The following is a 19,107-nucleotide window of genomic DNA, read 5'->3' as shown; positions in this document are numbered from 1 at the left end:
CTAGTAGTCAGGGAGCACTAATTGTGGTTCAATTTACAGCCATGGCTGTTTTTCTCAAGTCATTTTTGGGACACAAAGTCATCTCCACAGGTGCTTCGGGGTGCCAGCAGGGATGGATTTTTCTGAAACTTGCAGAACTCTAACTAGAGAGGACAAAAACTGCCCAAGTGCTCGATGCCAAAGTGAAAGACCACAGTCAAACAAATTACTCACATGTGGTCTATGGGGTAGTGCCATTCATTCACACTATTGCAAATATGGGATGTATTCACCTTTCTCAATGGAATGTTCCAAAAAAATGCACACATATTACACATGAATAACCTACTTACAAACTAGGAATTTAGAGCAGTCTATATATTAATCATAAATTAACAATATTGTGTACTGAACTGTGTTTGGAAAAAAAGTTAAACAACACAGACATCTTTTCGATAAGATAAACCAACTACCTACAAAGTGGTACAACATGGCTATTTTGTCTTCTCAATACTGCAAGTGGTTCACATTCGACTATCCTGCCTAACCAGCGCTTGTCCTGTATTTGAGGTAGGATGGGATCCAATGCAGGGCCTCACAGTTTGTTGGCTTTCCAGGAGAGGTAGGAATTCCACACGACGGCCACGATTTGCACCACAGCCAGCCTGCAGGGTGGAGAAGCAGATAGGTGTTAGTAGCCGCCAAAGGTGAGCATGGAATACTGGGGTGTACTCAAGTTTCATCAGAAATCCATGGGGGATGGGAGGTACCACACCTGGTCTCTTCAACAAGGAAAAAACCCACATGGTGTCAGAAAAGATGCAGAAATTTCATGTCATGTAATAAACATGTCCAAAGTCCACATGTGGGTGGGTGTTCAGATTCGCAATGTCACAGTCACGGGAGAGAGGGAAAGGAGGAGGCATTGCAGTGTGACGTCACCAAGCAAAACAAATGAGTGTTGCACGATACACTTATGGGTGAGATCTATTAATTTCATAAACAAATTAAATATCAGAGTTTGGTGATTTGATTCTCCCCATGAGGTAACATCTCCCTTGATTCATACTTTCTCTCCATGTCATATCACAGCTATTTGTTTGAGAGAGACAGCTTCTAAAACATTAAAATACCAGTGTTGGGCTCAAAAAAGCTTTAATAAAAATAGATCTTTAAGAAACTACTACAGAACTGTATCTCCGGATCTCCTTATAGTCTCCATGAAGTGATGCTCTACCTCCTCAAGCAGGAGATGCTCCACTTCCTTACCTGTGGTGCAGCGGTATGAAGTAAAAGTTGGCAATTTGAACAGGAGGCCACAGCTAGAAATAAAAGACACAACTTCAGAGAAACCATTAAAGTCATGCATACTGAGAGATAAATTATGGGTCAGGCTGAAGTGGGATTTACTTAATAGAAGTTCATTCATGCAGTGTTTTCTTACTACTTCTACAGTCACAGGTATCAAGTGGCTCTGACATCTCAGGGCAGGACTTACATAATAATTTGAGATCAAGGCATCCATGTAGTCCTGGAGGAAAGAAGTTCAAATGATTAGCTCCGAGCATACAGACCCCCTCCTGGAATCAGTACATCTCCCTGTACTAATTAAAAACGTTTCAGCTATAATGCAGCCCAGAGTATATCAGTGTAAGTTCATCTGTTCAAGCTGTGCAAATTGTGAGTGTGTTGCTCTCCTTTATAGGTGACTAATTGACTTTAGGCACTGTGTACCGTAGTTCATCTAGCACTAAGTCACCTCAGATGAAAGTAAAAGTTACTTGCAAAAAAAAAAACCACATAGTACTCACTGTAAGTTGCTTTGGAAAGAAGTTTCTGTAAAATTAATCAATGTAGATTGGTAGATTAGTGGAAGTGAGTAGAACTATGAGCTGTGGATAGAAGTGGGACTGTAGAAAGAGGTGGGGCTGTGGGCATGGCTTTGGAGGGAGGTGGAGCTTTGCATAGATGGAGAAATGGGAGGGGATACACAGTGAGGTGGAGCTATGATACAGCTAGGACTGGGAAAAGGGGAGGGGAGTGGAGAAAGGGGGGCCTATGGATATAGGTAGGGCTGAAGAAAGGGGAGGGGCAAAGTACAGCAGTGGACCTATGGATATGGGTAGGGTTGGAGAAAGGGGAGGGGCTAAGTAGAGCAGTGGACCTATGGATATGGGTAGGGGTGGAGAAAGGGGAGGGGCTAAGTAGAGCAGTGGACCTATGGATATCGGTAGGGTTAGAGAAAGGGGAGGGGCTAAGTACAGCAGTGGACCTATGGATATGGGTAGGGTTGGAGAAAGGGGAGGGGCTAAGTACAGCAGTGGACCTATGGATATGGGTAGGGTTGGAGAAACGGAAGGGGCTAAGTAGAGCAGTGGACCTATGGATATGGGTAGGGTTGGAGAAAGGGGAGGGGCAAAGTACAGCAGTGGACCTATGGATATTGGTAGGGTTGGAGAAAGGGGAGGGGCTAAGTAGAGCAGTGGACCTATGGATATGGGTAGGGGTGGAGAAAGGGGAGGGGCTAAGTACAGCAGTGGACCTATGGATATGGGTAGGGTTAGAGAAAGGGGAGGGGCTAAGTACAGCAGTGGACCTATGGATATGGGTAGGGTTGGAGAAAGGGGAGGGGCTAAGTAGAGCAGTGGACCTATGGATATGGGTAGGGTTGGAGAAAGGGGAGGGGCTAAGTAGAGCAGTGGACCTATGGATATCGGTAGGGTTAGAGAAAGGGGAGGGGCAAAGTACAGCAGTGGACCTATGGATATGGGTAGGGTTGGAGAAAGGGGAGGGGCTAAGTACAGCAGTGGACCTATGGATATGGGTAGGGTTGGAGAAAGGGGAGGGGCTAAGTAGAGCAGTGGACCTATGGATATGGGTAGGGGTGGAGAAAGGGGAGGGACTAGCCAGAGAGGTGGGCTTATTGATAGAGGCAGGGCTGAAGGCTGTGGTGGTGGGGGCAGGGCCCTGGATTGGCTCAAGGCCCGGCTGCCTTGGCTCCAGACTGGAAGCCCAACTTTGCGGTGCCAACCCAATTCCTACACACAGGAAAACTGTAGGACGACATATTCGTTGTGAAGCTATTAATACAGCGTTGTCTGCTTTTTTTCTGCGTAATTCTGGGCTCCGAATGAATGGCGCATTGGACACCTGGTGTGAAATGACTGCAGGTCTTGTCACGTTAGCTCATTGTTCCCCCCCCCGGCTGACGTCACACGAGGCCGTCCCCTCAGGGAGGCTGCATTCGAAACATTAGCATGGAGATGTTTCGCCAGGGCAGGAGAAAAGCCTTCCCTGGGGGTGGAGGTGGGGGGCAGCGGCAAACATTTTTCTGCTCCTTAGTCATTAAGTGCCGTAATCTGGAGCCGGAGCGAGCCGTCCAATGGCAATATGATGGAAACAGTAATAAGACAAAGGAGTCGTTAGCACTAATTTGGTTTTCTCACGCGGTGCTGGACACTTGACCTTTAGCTGTAATAATGTCCAAGTGCCTTCACAGATGAATGAATACTTAGCGGAAACAGACGGGTTCTTCCATGCAGTCATTTGCCTACAATTTTTGTCGCTGCACTCGCCTATTCACCCTCTCCCACCACCTCCACCCCCATCCAGTGCTCCAACCACATATGACCAAAGACAGACGGTTCCATATTTAGAACCACAGTACACACCTTTGTCCAAAGGCCATGCGAGCACTTTAAAATGTAGGCAAATGCTTTAAGCATTTTAAACAGCTGTAGGACCAGCACCCCTATGGAAGTTCAACATGGGCACCTTTCAGTGGTCATCTGAGGTTATCTGGGGTCAACGGGACCAGTGTTAATGGCAGCCTGCCTTTGTGGGCCAGTCAGATGAATGGATTCCAGGTGGATCCAGTGTAGCCCATTCACTGTAGCCCAACACCTCTCCATCAGTTCCTAACAGACACGTACACACTACCTGAACCCCACATATATCCTACGCACATTTATCAGGATTATGGTAGCTGAGTCCGTCTCGTTGGCAGAACATGCAAAATCCCCTTGCCGAGTTTCTTTGGCCCGCACCTCAGTGCTGACTCATGTGGAGTATCTTTGTCTCCGGTCGGCTGTTTGCCTTGCGCCTCACAGTTATTTTACATCACAAGCTCGGGTAATGAGCGCATCTGTCATTCGTTCCCTGTCTTTCCTAGCATTTAGGTGATTGAGCCTGTTTGCTGGTGGTCTTGCCCCTTGGAGACACGAACCACCTGGTTTTGCACGCACACCAGTCACCTCGCCGTGGAACGGCAGCTCAGTCCAACAGGTCCGCGTCGCAGACAGGGGACCCTCCCACAAAAGGTACCGATATGCCTTGGATAGACAAGTAAAGGAGTCTCTCGAGCCGCAGAGCAGCGGCAGTGATGAAGGCCGTTATGAAAACCGGTGTTCAGCAAGGTACTTAAGTTGATTCGTTGCAACAAAGTAAACAGCTGTATAAATGGGTAAAAATCATAGGTCGCTGAAAGCATCAGCTAAGCAGCTAAATAAAAACAACAGTGCAGTAAAACTTTGTGTGGGCAGGTACATTTGGCACCGCTCTCCGACACATTTTAGCCAGTGTTAACGCTTGGAAAAATTCTGCCGCGTCAGCGCTTTCGAGGTGCCATTACTTTCACTAGTGAGAGATTACTGATAATTAACACCCCTGATAAATTATGTGGAAAGGCTTTTTAAAATCAGATTATTAAACTGCTCATTGGATGCAGTAACCCAGACAAAATTACATGGCTTATGACATGACACACTGCCCACTCCTGTGACAGGACATTTACTCCTTTACTAATAAGGTCAAATAGCTCCGTCAAAGGTACAGCCGCTGCGTTTGTGAAATTTTACACACCCTTGTCACGACATCAACCAACAAGAAAGCAAAGGTTTTAAGAACATCTTTCATTCATGTGTTCAAATCAGAAAAAAAAGTCAAAATTGTTTATCCAAGGTCATATACTGCTACTAATATATTTATGTATAATACTTATATAATACAAGTTAATACTTTGTATAATACTATAGTAGCCGCCCTACTAGGGTTTTTAATACTACTGAGAATAATTTGCCAGATCATACAACCGAGTAATTTTTACTGCATCGTTTCAGATAAGTACTTTCCTCAAGAGTATTAATGCAGAAATGGGGGCAAAATAAAAATATATAGACTTATTTGTCCACTATGCAGATCAAGCTAAAGAGTCCTCCGTGTCTTTAGATGTACTTAGCGATATTGTGGAATGAGACAGTTGTGGATTTTTGTGGTAATATCAGGGTTTTACAGATTCCACTGCAGGTTTTCCCAGTGCCGCTCAGGGCTTGACATCCGTTTCTCGCCTGCTAATTTACTCGCTGACATCAAAGTGTCAGAAAAAGCGGTGTCACAATCACTCTCCATCCCGACGGCTCTCGAAGACAAAAGACACTCCTGGAACAACGTTAATCTTGAGGCCCAGCACTCTGGAGAAGACTCATACAAACCACTTCAACACAGTGCTCTACAACGTCACCAGACTGACATTTTTATTGCTTAGCAACCTATCTGCGATCATACGTATTACACTGAGCGCGTGCCATGAAGTTGCGCGACGGATGAAGAAGGTGTCTGACCATTCCGGAGGTGGGGGCGGGGGGTTGCCTTCATATCGTTCTCATCCTTACCCTCTTGAGCTTGGCGATGTTCTCCTCCACCGTCAGGCCATTGAGAGCTCCAGAGATGCCCAGGAAGGCACCCAGGAAGCAGGGGGCGAAGCCAAGCTGCAAACACACAATCACCATGACTGCATCTCCTCTCCACAGACATTCATCAAGCCAGTGTGACTCCTACAGGCCAACGGTGACCTGTTCTGTGCTTCCCTTGGAGCTCTACTTCTCATAGACTTTTCGCCACCCATTTCTTTTATACAGGATAATTACGTGATCTGATGACTGCAACAATGTCCCGATCATTCCCAAGATAGCCATGCTTTAGCTTTTAAAATGAAAGCAAATACTACTAGGGACCTTTATGGTTCCGTCCAGTTTTGATCTTTGCACATTTTTCTTGGTCTTAAACCCAGAGCAGTCTTATCTCCACGAGGAAGGGCCACAAATCGACTGCTGCCCTGGCGAAGGGGGCACAAGGGACGGGATGACTCTCTCCTGGGTTGTGGGATCAAGTCATGGCTGATCCTGCTGAAATGAGCTCATCAATAATACAGATCCTCCTGTGCTACACTCTGTATTTTTGGCCACTAATATTTGCAGGTGAAATGAAGGGGCAGCTCTGCATACGTCCCAGAGTGCCTTATGTTTTTTTATTATTTTTCCGGAAGCCCTTTTTGCCACCAGGTATGAGGCCTCAGTGAAGGAAGTGAATCAAGTGTATGGGCATTTCAAAACAGCATGGAAACACCTTTCAGAGAAAGTGGAGCCATTTCTGTCTTCACTGGGAACTACTCTCATATACCTCACTTAACTTCTGAAGGTGTTACTGGAGGTCAACACCTGGATCACGCCATGGCTGCCAATCACACGTATCTGTGCATATTTTTGCTAAACCTTGGCGAGTATCATCTCCAATATGTACTTCTCTGAGGACTCAAAGTCTGTGGCTTTTGAGGAACAGATCAAGGAATAATGTTATGGCTGTCCTTCATATTAGCTATTTTTTATTTCATATCCAACAAATTTTTCAGAAATAAGGGGACATGAGTCAGATTGCTGTGGTGCTGTGGAAAAACACAGATGGACCTAGACTCAGGGTGCAGCTGGTACCATAGTGGTTAGAGCTACTGACTCTAGACCTAAAGGTTACAGGTTTGAATCCCCTCTCGAGCTGTAGTACCCTTGAGGGTTCTTACCCATATTTGCTCCAGTAAAAATTACCCCAGTGTGTAAATAGTTAAATTATTGTAAGTTGCTTTGGAGAAAAGCATCAGCTAAATGAATAAATGTAAATGTGTAATGCAGAACCCAGCTTCTATGGGTAGATGGTAGTATGGGGAATGTTAGCCTGGGGTTGGGTGCTTCAAATACAGTGATCTAGGGAATTGGCAGGTGAAGGTCTGGGGAAAGCTGACCTGGGAGTGGAGGCCTGGGATATGCGGACCTGGGGATTGGGTACTGAAGGTTTGAGGTACGTGGATTTGGAGGTTGTTGGCTGAAGGTCTGAGGAATGTTGACAAAGGGGTTGATTTCTGGGATAAGTGGATCTCAGGGTTGACAGTTGATGAACTTCGGTGCAGCAAGTGGTAGGTAACAAACTAGGTTTACTTGAGAGTTACATGTCTGTAGCTATGTCTCTTTCTCTTAGTGTAATGCATAAATTGTACTTTTGCTGAGATGTACGTCGCTTTGGACGAAAGCATATGTTAAATGAATAAATGTAAATATAAGAGCTTACGAATATTCTACTGGGGTCTGGATGCCTGGAATACATGGATTTAGGAGTTGAAAGTTCAAGGTCTAGGGTACATGGACCTGGGGGTTGGCTAAGCTTGAAGGGAAAAGTGGCTCTGAGCCCAAGAGAAAAGCTACATCTTCAAAAGTAGGACTTGGGCAGAAACTGATCCCGCTCAAGTAATCCTCTGGATGGGAGAACGTCCTGCTTTCTCTCTCCGTGCTTCGCATCCTGTGCTTTCACAACCCGGCGGCCATCTTACTCGGCAACCTGATTATGCAAGCTCTCGTTCGCTTTCCCACCTGTCATCCATCGCGGGGATTACAGGCGCTTGACACGCTCCAGTGGGTGGGGGGGGGTAACCCCGAAGGGGTAAACATGAGAACAGGAACAAAAAGCTTCTCCATAAGCCTGCCAAACTGTGGCTGCGTTATTCCTGGTTGCTCCACCCTGCACAAGCGCTCTGTGAGGCGGTGCTATGGAGGCTAACCCTCGAGCGATGATTGTTAGAGACCCCCCGCTAAGACAAAACGCAAACATCTCACCATGGCATAAAGCCACTGACCTAACAGAGAGCAGCAGGTCAAAGCAAGAAACAAAAAAAAAAAAAAAAAAAAAAAAAGAAAAAAAAAATGCACGAATTACGAGCTCTGAGAGACAGGCAAACGTTCCGCACTTTCTTGAACGAAGTGTTGCATAGGGAAAAAAAAAGAATGACGTATGGTGGGGGTGTGACAAAACTGTTTTCCACCAAGAATGTGAAGTCTTAATCCTTCTTGTGACACAAAATGATCACTTAGTCATTTTCTGTGCATGGAAGGGGTTCAGTAGTGGCCTGCCACGCCAGGGCCCGTGGGCATCGTTTCATCTGAGACGGGCATTTCAGGAGCATTTTTCCCGCTCGTCCATCAGCGTGGGCATCTTTCAGCACCCCTCCACCACCTCTCTTCCTGTAGAAACCCCCAAGGCCTCTCGCTGCCTGATGCCACCAACAGTACACACACTTACGGCCCCCTTATCTTCATTTGTCTACATGACTTGTCTACCCTGGTGAACAGAGCTCCAGCGCTACTCCAGCTTCAGATCCCCCCTGACCTTGGGAAGGGTATGAGGTTCAGATGGCAAGAGGTTTAATGCAGAAGCAGTGCACCCACCTGATCAAAGAGCATCTTCTTGAGGGCGACACTCTTGCCGCTCCCTGTGACAAGGCCGTCCAGCACCTTGTACCAGCCGCCAACCACGGGTCCCTGCAAGGCCATACGGCTATAAAACCCAACCAGGATACCACCTCCCAGCGTCCCGCCAGTCACTCATTCTCAGCGAGTGTCCCTATTCATCTCCCACCCTGCAAAATCCATCTAATCAACAGCAACACTTTGGACCCTGCCCAAGATCTGCAGACTCCTTAAACCATCAGCAAGGGAATTCCCACCAAAACAAAACTGCTTGGTTGAAAACTCTAGTGGGAGGGTCTGCTGGAAATAGTCAGGTGACAACACACACACACACACACACACACACACACACACACACACACACACTTGAAACCATTTCCAAATCAAATATAGACACAGACATTCTGCATCTTATGTAAGCAAATAAGCGAAACTTCTATTTATAAACATGGCGATACATTCAATGGCAGAATTAACTGGAATGGCAGTGTGCTCACCTAACCAACCAAGAGGTAGTGAAATCAATGCCCACATTCTCCATGTTTTGAAGACACAACGATTAGATCCACTGCTCCCCAACTGAAGGGACTGTGTTCAAGTCCTTGGTCCTTTTAGAGTATCCCTGTTTTTTTTTTGCATTTTTTGGTGGTTTGCATTGGAGTCAACAGTTAGATAAATAATGGTTAGAAAAACAAATTTTATAATTAAATCCAATGTAACAGTAATTTTATACTGCATAATTAAGAAGTGTATTACACTGTGTAAAGAAGGCTATAAAAAAAATAAATGAAACATGTTCCCTGACAGCTGGAAGCCTGATTTTGACAGTAACGCTTCTTGCTGCAGCATCGCAGGTTCACGCTCGCCTGGCTAATGCACAACGCATATTGTTCCAGAGTCTTAATTTCCTTGGACATGTGTGGGAACACATTTTTCTCACTTTTCGATATTACGTCCGCAACATTACGCCCGAAAATGCAGCGCGAGTGAATGTGATGACGATTACTATTAAAAACAACACCAACGTAATGATATTAAAAATGGGTGCCGCGATGTTTCCTAGAATGGAAGATGACAGAGCGAGTGTTTGCTGACTTTGACTCGTCCAGTCAGAAGACAACAGCGGGGAAACCAAATGGGAAATGTCCTGTGTTATAAATGTAGCTCATTCTGTGATTCATTTCCTTGAGGGGGAAAAAAAAAAAAAAAGAAATGACATGTCGATGCTGTTAAAAGGGTGAAGTACAAACTAACATAACCCCCATAAACTTTAACCATACCTGTAGTTAATGTCTCAAATTAAACTTGTGTGCAGTGTCAAATAAATCCATTACCCTCACAATGTGTGAATATGTGCGTGTGTGTGTGCTCTCCGCTGCCCGTGGGTGACTTTCAGAGGTCACTGTTTGGCGTGATGTCACAGAGGGAGCCCCGCCATTGGGCTGCTGCCCGGGTCTACGTCACATCTAGCCCCGAGGTGAGACACGAGCCCAGCCTGTCCCAGCTCCTACCACCCCTTTCTCCCTAAAGTGGGGCGACAAAGTCGTCCAAGAGCAAGGAGTGGGTCCACGCACAGCGTCTGTAAGTCCTGTGGTGTCTGTAGAATGTGCAAAGCTTGGGGTATCAGTTCCAACCTGACAGCCCATGGGTGTCCAGTCCAACCATAGAGTGCTCAGGTGTCCAGAGAGTCCCCTGTGGGTGTCTCTACTGATCAAAGAGAGCATGGCGTTCGTAAATGTCCCACTGACCCAGTGAATCCTATAAGAGACTGTGAGAGAAGACTGTAAAGGAAGCGTCCCGACTTACAACAAAGAAAAAGCCAATGCTCATCATCTTGGTCGTCCTCTGCAAGTTGTGGTTGCTCAGGCCTCTCCTTTCGATCACCTGCTGCGAGATGACGTCTCCTACTCCCACCAAGGAACCTGTGAAGACAAGAGAGACACGGTCAGACATCTGTCTCTCCCTGGGATACCCCACCACACGCCCCAAATCGGACTACATCACTGTCAGGACAGAAGGATGCTGTCAACCACCTGCTGTAACACGGACTGATCTGCTGCAGCGACACACCTTTCCCACACAAACATTTACATGTTGTGTACAGAAAAATACCTTTTGTTCCTTTAAATCCTCTTCCTTGGGCTTGGGTGTTATTTTTATCCAATTCATTCAACCCCCAGGTCCACACTCCATTCAATTCATTCATTAGTGGAGCGACCCCACCAAAATGTAGGACTCTAGTTCCTTCTGTGTCCCTGGGAGCTCTAGTCCTTTCATGTGATTTGAACAGACCAGTCCATTTGGTTGGTTCACATCTTTGCCAGTTTGGGATGTGAGCGCTGGACGTTAACTAAAACTCGTCCTTCAAGGTTTCGCTTCCGCACAGGGACTGCAAGCAAAACCTGCATGTCTATGTTACAGTTTACCATGCTGCTCTAGCAGGAAATGGCAACGTCTCACATTCTGTGACATTGCTTGGAGGTCAGGTGCTTAACTGGGAAAACTAACAGCAGGAAGGAGTCAAAAAGCAATGCATGCTTTCTCTAACAGATCATGGGTCCAAGCAAAGCAAAATGAGCTTTGAAAGCGCTTTGGTCAGCCGAACGCTGGCCCCCCAAAACCCGCAGCAGCAGAAGGAAAACTCATTCGCATTCTTCGCCATCTGCCATCTGCATCATCGGCGTCACCATCTGCATCAGGCCTGCATCAGTGCCTCGGTTACAGGACTGTCACCGGTGGCTTCCCACAGTTAGAATGCGTAAAGCTACATAACCGTCTGAAGCCAGATGCCAAAGGGTCACAAATTGACAAAATATATCAATATTAAAGCAAGACTTTACTTATAACATTAAAATGATATGATGAATGGGAGCTTTGTGGATAAATAACCATCAGCATCGACTTTTTGGCCAGGGGCCCCAAGACAGCATTAAAACATGAAAAAAGAAGGGTGTGGTTGGTGGAGTGCAGACAGCAGGATGGCAGGTCATACTCCTCTAACTGTCAGTGTAAAACAAGAAGATTTTAAGAAAGTTCATGTTTAACTGTCACCGTGGCAACGAGGCTGTTGTTACTGTGTTCCACATCGTCAAAAGAAATGATGGAGCGCGATGCTCTGTATGTCTGGAGGACTGGCAATGCCAATCAGATCGACTGAGCTGGAAATGTCACTGGGGTCCTTCCCCTTAACCCAAACCGATCAATTTGCTTCTTCGGAAGAGCGTGGAGCGACTGAACAAGTGTTGCGTTATTCATGAGCAGCTGAACGGCTGCCTCTCAAAAGATGTTGGCCGCCACGCCTAAGGAAGGAAATCCTAAAACGGATTATGACAGTCAAACTATGTCAACAAAGTAATCCTTGTATCAATCAAACATTTCAAAATGTTATTCAGATTGACAATTATCAGCAAACCTTGTCCGGGCTGTAAGAACTGGTAATTTACCAAATACACCTGCTAAAAGGCAGTTGATAGAAGCATGGCATCAATTTGGAAACCAGGATAATTTCAGCTCTTCATTCACAAAAATACCTCTCTGACACATCGACTTCCACAGAACAACAGTCCAGAGCATTTATTATTATGACAAATATGAGTTGAATGGATACGGAGTCAGGGAAGCAGCAGGAGGACATAGAAAAGAGCTTTGGCTGAGAGAGTCAATACCCCCACCCCCTGTGGGAGTGGAAAGGTGTCACTAGGGGGGCGAGACTCCCTTTGTTATTCCCAGTCATCTCTTTGCACAGAACCGCAAATTAAAGGAAGAGCCTAATGGCATTTCTGAAAGGGAGCATAAAGGAGGAGTTTCTAGGAGCCAGAGAAGCCCCCTGCCCCTTCCACCCCAGCACACCCAACCCCACCCTGTCCCACTTGCTCTGCTTAAAACTTTTAGAGATAGAAAAGAGAGCATCCACACTGAACACATGAAAGGTCACAAACAACACCAGGAGATGATGAGCTGTCAAAAGGATGACAAAAGTGCGAATGATGACCAAAACGCTCACACTCCCTTCACTCCTGGCACTAGAGGAATGAGCGAGTAAGTGAGCAAGCGCAGGTTTCCACTGATAACTCTCAGTTTGTTCAAACACAGAGGGTCCAGCTGGGGGTCGGGCGGTCGACTGACACTACTCCAGAACCATTTGGCTTGCCACTCTGATGGGCTAAAAAAAGTAAACTTGCTTCCCGAGTGAGGATCTCTGAAAATATGGGGAGGGGGGGGGGGGACTCTTTGGGTGAATTCCTTCATTCCCCTCATTCCATGTCAAAATTTAAGTGAGAGCAGACACCCAGTGTAGAACTTGACATGACAGCAGGTACTCCAAGGAGAATTTAAGAGAGCAAGGGCCCTGGGAAAAACTTGAGAGAGTGAGAGTGCCCCGGGAAGAACTCATGAGAGAGCAGGTGCCTTGAAGAGAATTCGAGAGGCATTGAGTGCCCTTGGGAAAACCCAAGAGAGTATGGTCACCATTGGGAAAACAATCTACAGAAGGTACCCTGGGGAGACTTTGAAAAAGAGTGGACACCCTGGGAAAAACTTGAGAGACACTGAGTTCCGTGGTAAAAAAAAAAGAGACACAGCGGACACCATGGGGACAGCTCGAGAGAAACTGAGTGCCCTAGGCAAAACTCTAGAAAGACTGTACAACCTGGGATGAACTCAAGAGACAGTCCATACCATGGAGAGAATTCCAGAGATACTGAGTTTCCTGAGCAGAACTTGAGGGAGAGCAGTCTCCTTACAAAAAAACTCGAGAGTGCACAGACCTCCTGGGGAAAACTCTCGAGAGACTGGGCATCATGGGGAGATCTTTGGAGACAATGAATTCCCTGGGAAGACCTCAAGAGACTGGGCATCATTCGAAGAGCTTGAGAGGTATTCATTGCTTAAGGAAAAATCCAAGAGAGAGTGGACATCCTGGGGAAAGTCGAGAGAGAGCAAGTCCCTTTGGGAAAACTTGAGAGAGATTAGGCCCTGAGGACAACCACCACAGGGTGCAGCCTAGACATCCATGACATTTTTTGGAACATCATCAACTGGCCTCGAGGGGGAAACAGTCCTTAGCTGGTGGCTGCAACAGTTGTGACCCTCGCAATCCTCTAACAGTTTAGAGGTTCACATTCAATGCCCTCAGTCCCCACTCAGTCAAATACCATATTTTATAAAGAACACACACCATAATTTCAGTGCCTTGTCTAGGCAGAGGTTCCGTCTTTATGTGATATAACCTTTTCTTAAAATGTCAGAAAAGGACTAATAAAAGCGGTCGAATAGAAAATAACAAGCTGGCCAAAGAATGGAAACCTTTGGTGGGCTTTTACTGGGACATTTTAAAGCAGAATCTCTGGACATATAGAGATTAACTAATGGGTAACAGAAGGTGCAGGTATAAAGAGATTAAATTGCACCATGAGACAGAATTTATAATTGTTTTTTCCCCCGGTACTGACAAAAAGCCACAATTCTGTTTCTCATAAAATGCTGAACAGTCGTCAGACTCATACAAGTTGTGCTCAACACGCACCTGAGTTCCTCTGTTTAAACCCATAAACCTGAGGGCTGAGTCATTGCATCCAGAACAGCGGGATGATACAAGCTGCCAACCTGAGCTCAACCTACAGACCATTTTAGCAGTGACTGTAACATCAGCAAAATGGTTAGTGCCTGCTAGTGTCTTTCTTCTGGTACTTCAGTTAAAAACAGGGAAAAGTATATTTAAAGCGGAATTTAACCAATGAGGCCACAGAGCGAGACACAGTGTACATGGGTATCAGATGCAGATCGGCTTCAATACACGTCATTTTGATAAGGTTTCCGTCACTGGCCGTTATCAATGGCCAAATAAAGCTTGGCCCAAAGCGAGAGGGAACCAATTAAAGATGATCGAGTTCCAGCAGAAACCTGCTGACGGCAGCACAACGGTCTTGAGGCACTGTCCTTGAGGACATTGTCTTTGTGGGCTAATGGCCCAGCTGACGCATGTCGCCCATTTGCGAAATTATACGCAATGTTCTTAGGATGTCTTCTCTTGGGACTCGAGATTCCTACTTATCTGAATAACGAAGGCAGCCACAACGAGAATGTAGTTGATGAGTCTGGACTTGGAACTGTGCCGTATGTAAACGCCAACTGTTCACATAACGCTGGCTTTCCTTTATAGATTTGCAGACCCCCAGGTCTCCAGTGTCCGAACTGTTTCCTGTTCATGCTTTGTTGTGACTTACAATTTCATAGCGCTACTAACTGAGGACCCACAAAATGACATTACAACATGAGGTAAGGATACCACCAGGTGATTCCAAGGAACTGATGGTACATATCACTCATCCATAAAGCCCAACTCCTCCAAGCCATCAAAGGTTGGAGAATGTGGTTATAAGTACCTGAAACCTAAAAAATTCATTTTCACTTTTTGCTGGGGACAATTTTGGTCTCTGTTTTTGATAAGCAGTCAAAGTTTTTATGCGGCCCCAAAGTTCCCCACTCTTGACTTCTGATCACTCTTGAAATGAACACACGTGACATCTTTAACACAACCTCAACTTTGTTCTAGTTACACAAATTGTAGTTTGGCCTGTTCCACATTTGCCGCACTCTATTCCTCATGAATTCGTCCAGCAAGTGAAGAGGATATAAGAAAGGAGCATACGCTACCTTTTGAACATGTTGTGCATAGTGATGTTTAAACACTTGGACTCTCCAGGTTGAACATCAGACTCTGATCCAGCAGCAACCAGGATAATTTACATAATGTAATAACGCAGACGTAGTTTCTCCTTCTGTCAAACGTGCCCTGCTTTCTCTTAAGGGTGAGACAGACTAATTGTGTTGTGCTGTAAATGGCAGTAAACAGCCAAAAAAAAAAGTGTTAAAGTTGGAGGGGTGGTTGAAGGGAGGGTCTGTTCTCCTGTTTCTGCACACTGTGAGCAATTTCGTGACATGTATCGGGAACACAAGAAAGTCCAAGCAGTGCCAGCCCTACACAAACACACAGGCGCACACACACACGGACACAAATTACTTGCTACTTTAGCGACCCTCTGCTGTTGTTTTGAGTCATCTCTCCATCTTTGGTGCACAAGAAGCCCACTTTCACACTGTTTCAGCATCTAAATATAAAAGCCTTTTCCCTCTGGTGTGGAAACAAAAGCTGTGATTCACCGAGTCTGTAATCTTAGTTACGTAAATTAGGGCCCCTTGGCCCTTTTTCCCTGCGAGACAGCAACAAGGGTCGCTGCGCTTTTGCTGGACCACCGGGCGACCCAGCAGAGGCCTTCCTCCCACCCTGAAAAGCAGGTTCCGCTACAGAGGCGCAGCACGTTGGAGGACTTCCAAAAATGGCGGATGGATATCGATCCTCTCAATAATTACTCCGCCCTCTTCGCTCAAGTGAGCGAAAGCCAAAAGGACAGAACTTCCATGCTTCTAGATGACTTCCGACGCTCGCCATGCCCATCCAATCAGCGGGCAGCTAAGCGCGAATGTGGGCGTTTCCATCAAAAGAGAATATTATTCCCCGATGTAAAACAAACACCAAGCACCAGAGCGAATCTGCATAAGGCGAACACACCCTGGGGAAAGTGAGATTTAAAGGGAGCTGAAAATAGAAAGCAGATTTAAACTTAGAACATTGTGTTGTGACAAATTTACATCTTCCGCTGGTGACGAATGGATCCCCAGTCTGCTGGCTGGAAGGTGGTATCTGCTTCACGCTGGTCCACAAGCTTTTTATTAGGGACTTCAGAGCAGAGGCTCAGCACCCATCATGTCTTCAAGGTTTCCTTTAATGAAAGAATGACAGTGGATACCCCCCCTTCACAACTGATGTTGAAATGTCCATTATCCACCCAGCTAGAAGAGGTGAACAAGGTGGTTCCAGTGACTCTGGCAACCTGGGATTGACAGGATGTGTTGGATGGGGCTTGTCTGAAGAATGAAGCCAACAAACACTAGGGAACGCTGCCGTTCAAACATTGCTTTACAGCCTGTGTCTACCAGTCGTACTTACATTTATTCATTTAGCAAACACTTTTCTCCAAAGCAACATACATCTCAGAGAGATACAATGTGTACATTACATTAGGAGAAAGAGACATTGTTGCAGACATGATTCTTAAGTGAACTTAGTTTGTTTCTTTCCACTTTATGCACCGATGTTGATTGCATGAGTAGGTGCATAAAATGCAAAATAGACTAATCCTGATCACCTTCCTACAATTTTTTTTTTTTTAAAAAAAGGTACACAAACATTTACATACAATAATGTTTAAATACTTCATTGGTCTCCATCCCCTGAACTGATTTCACCAATACTTTGCATTTTTGTGTTTTAGCACTTCTGCATATTAGCATGCAACACATGGGTAAGGTAGCTGGCGAAGCTACCAATGATCCAGATTATTTCTGGGCTGAAACTGGGTCTTCATGTTATGGCACCATTAGGTGGCATCAAGTGAAAGTTACATTAGGGGAAACCAAGGGACACTAGTGGACAACTGGATCACTGTACAACCAACCCATCAGTCCATTTTCTGTTGAAACATATACAACATTCTGGACATTCACTCACTCACACACACACACACACACACACACACACACACACACACACACACACACATATCAGTAAATGTCCTGAGCACTTGAACCAAGACAGATAACTGACTAATAAAACTCAGGTGATGCTATGCATCCGTGGAGGAAGAATTCGCAGACTTTGTGGTCAAAGTGGTGTTTTGTGATTGGCTATTTCACTCGGCTGGGCAGCCTGACTTGGGAAGACGACCAAAGTCAGCCTTCAAAAACACGCAAAGCAAACGTGGCAGCAGATGAACACAGAAGCCTGAGAAATCATGACTGTCAACATTAAACAGTAACTTAAGTTACTCTTTAAACTATATTTTCATACCAGCAGTAAGAATCTGCACCGTCCATGGATTCCTGGACATCAGAGCCTGATAGGACCTCCAGAGGGAAGCCATGCTAGCGGACTCTGAAAGACAAAAACGCAACACTGTACACACACTTTTAAAGAAAGAAAATCTCTGCTCCGCACCACAGAGGGAACTGGAGGAACTCACGGCTGAACAGACGGGAAGAGGGGGACCTGCTGTACACCTGACCACGTCACTCCACCTGCATCACATGTGAAAATCAAGCTGTATGAAACCGGCACATGTATTTACTTTGTATCACCTTGAATATAAAGGCATTTTTGCACACTGAAACACACAATACTGTGAAGAGGTCAATCCATTGAAGAAACCAAACACTGAATTATTTGTGTTTGTTTTTACTTCCGGGAAAGAAACAACAACAACAACAACAACAACAACAACAACGTCTAAACATATCTTCTAAGAAATTTTTTTAAAAAAGTAGGAATGTATAAGCTTCTTATATGTGGGCTCAATTTTTTTCTATGTATTTGAGGGGAAACATTCAGTCAAGAGAACAGTGGTTTTCGATAGTTTGATCATTTAGCAGTAACAGAAGACACTTTACACCTCAGGTCAGGTGGTTAACAGCACACGGACACTGTTCTTTTGCCCAACTTTTCCGGGAGTCTGGGTCAAAAAGAAGAAACTGGATAAAAAGGCAAAAAACCGTAATCACTAGAAATTTATGAAGCTGGGAACTGCATAACCAGCAATTAAGCAAATACTGAAAACTGTGTGATTTTACAGGAAAATTCAACCTAAAATATCAAAGGGCAAACATGCAATACGGGAAAAACTGCCACATTTGTTTGTTGTAACCTGGAGTGAGAAATTTAAGTGTAAAAATAGTATTTTTTTCAGTCAGTGGTGGGTTACACACAGTCACTCACTGGCTTCACTAAACCGGAGACGAAGTCGGAAGTCACAGAGTTCAAAAAATACACAAACAAGATTAAATACTGCTTTTACAGGACTTTTTTTGTCACAGAATTTGCTTTTTGCAGATATTCTGTACTCTGTAATACCTCGGACGGCAAGAAGAATCAACTTGTCACGAGTCACACTCCGCCATTACTAAGTCGCAATAAGTCATTAATACGGTTTTATGTCAGACTGAAGTGACCACAACAGGCCGGCTTCGGTTCACTCAGTGTGAAATAGATAATCCGTTCTCTAGAAACACAGATTAATGATCAACTTCAGACAAACTTCCAAAAACTTGTACAGTTTTCATATGAGCGGATTATAAAAATATTCCTATCGCCGTCCCGCTATCGCGAGACACCAACACGTAACACCTCAGGAACATTTAATCAAACACGACCGCATCCACTTCCCTTAATTTAAACACATAATCAAAATGTAACGTGCCTCTCTCCGCGCTCCGAACGGCCGGCCGTGACGTCACTCGTGTCGGACACTGACGTCACTTCCTCCAAACGTCCGCGGCATCACAGCTCCCTCTCGTGGCATCCCCACAGCAGCGCGCGAACCATTTTGTGCTTGTAATTAATTGTAATTCACACTTTCTTTGTAATTGCACCGGTGACCACTCTTGTTGCCATGAATTGGAGCTCAGCTCTTCAGCTGTGAGAGGCTGAGGCGGTGTGGTGTAGACAGGTGTG

At 45.4% G+C, this 19,107-nt stretch overlaps 1 protein-coding gene across 2 annotated transcripts; it reads right to left on the bottom strand.

Moving 5' to 3' along the window:
* Positions 1-342: 342 nt before the first annotated feature.
* mpv17 (mitochondrial inner membrane protein MPV17) lies at positions 343-18,885 on the bottom strand. Of its 2 annotated transcripts, none has more exons than XM_018736971.2 (9): positions 18,854-18,885; positions 17,624-17,678; positions 17,452-17,535; positions 10,350-10,465; positions 8,523-8,615; positions 5,649-5,744; positions 1,478-1,510; positions 1,249-1,301; positions 343-644 (listed from the first exon to the last, which is right to left on the bottom strand). In XM_018736971.2, exons 3-9 carry the CDS (start codon positions 17,522-17,524, stop codon positions 575-577), a joined length of 534 nt encoding a protein of 177 aa, XP_018592487.2. In that variant the 5' UTR covers positions 17,525-17,535; positions 17,624-17,678; positions 18,854-18,885; the 3' UTR covers positions 343-574. The 2 variants fall into 2 exon arrangements, with proteins under 2 accessions (XP_018592487.2, XP_018592488.2); XM_018736972.2 differs by lacking the exon at positions 18,854-18,885 and adding an exon at positions 18,508-18,812.
* Between the last annotated feature and the right edge of the window lie 222 nt (positions 18,886-19,107).

This window comes from Scleropages formosus, chromosome 1, assembly GCF_900964775.1.
Source record: "Scleropages formosus chromosome 1, fSclFor1.1, whole genome shotgun sequence".
Classification (NCBI taxonomy): Eukaryota; Metazoa; Chordata; class Actinopteri; order Osteoglossiformes; family Osteoglossidae; genus Scleropages; species Scleropages formosus.
Note: the sequence above shows the minus strand (reverse complement) of the source record. Positions and strands in the feature narration are given on the sequence as shown.

Bases quoted from the DNA above. Each gene is read 5' to 3' on its own strand.
- mpv17 (XM_018736971.2), bottom strand. From the start codon at position 17,524: ATGGCTTCCCTCTGGAGGTCCTATCAGGCTCTGATGTCCAGGAATCCA. The intron at 8,616-10,349 runs GTAAGTCGGGAC...ATGGCCTTGCAG, and splicing joins GCATTGGCTTTTTCTTTGTT to GGACCCGTGGTTGGCGGCTG. The intron at 1,302-1,477 runs GTAAGTCCTGCC...TTTTATTTCTAG, and splicing joins CCTTGATCTCAAATTATTAT to CTGTGGCCTCCTGTTCAAAT.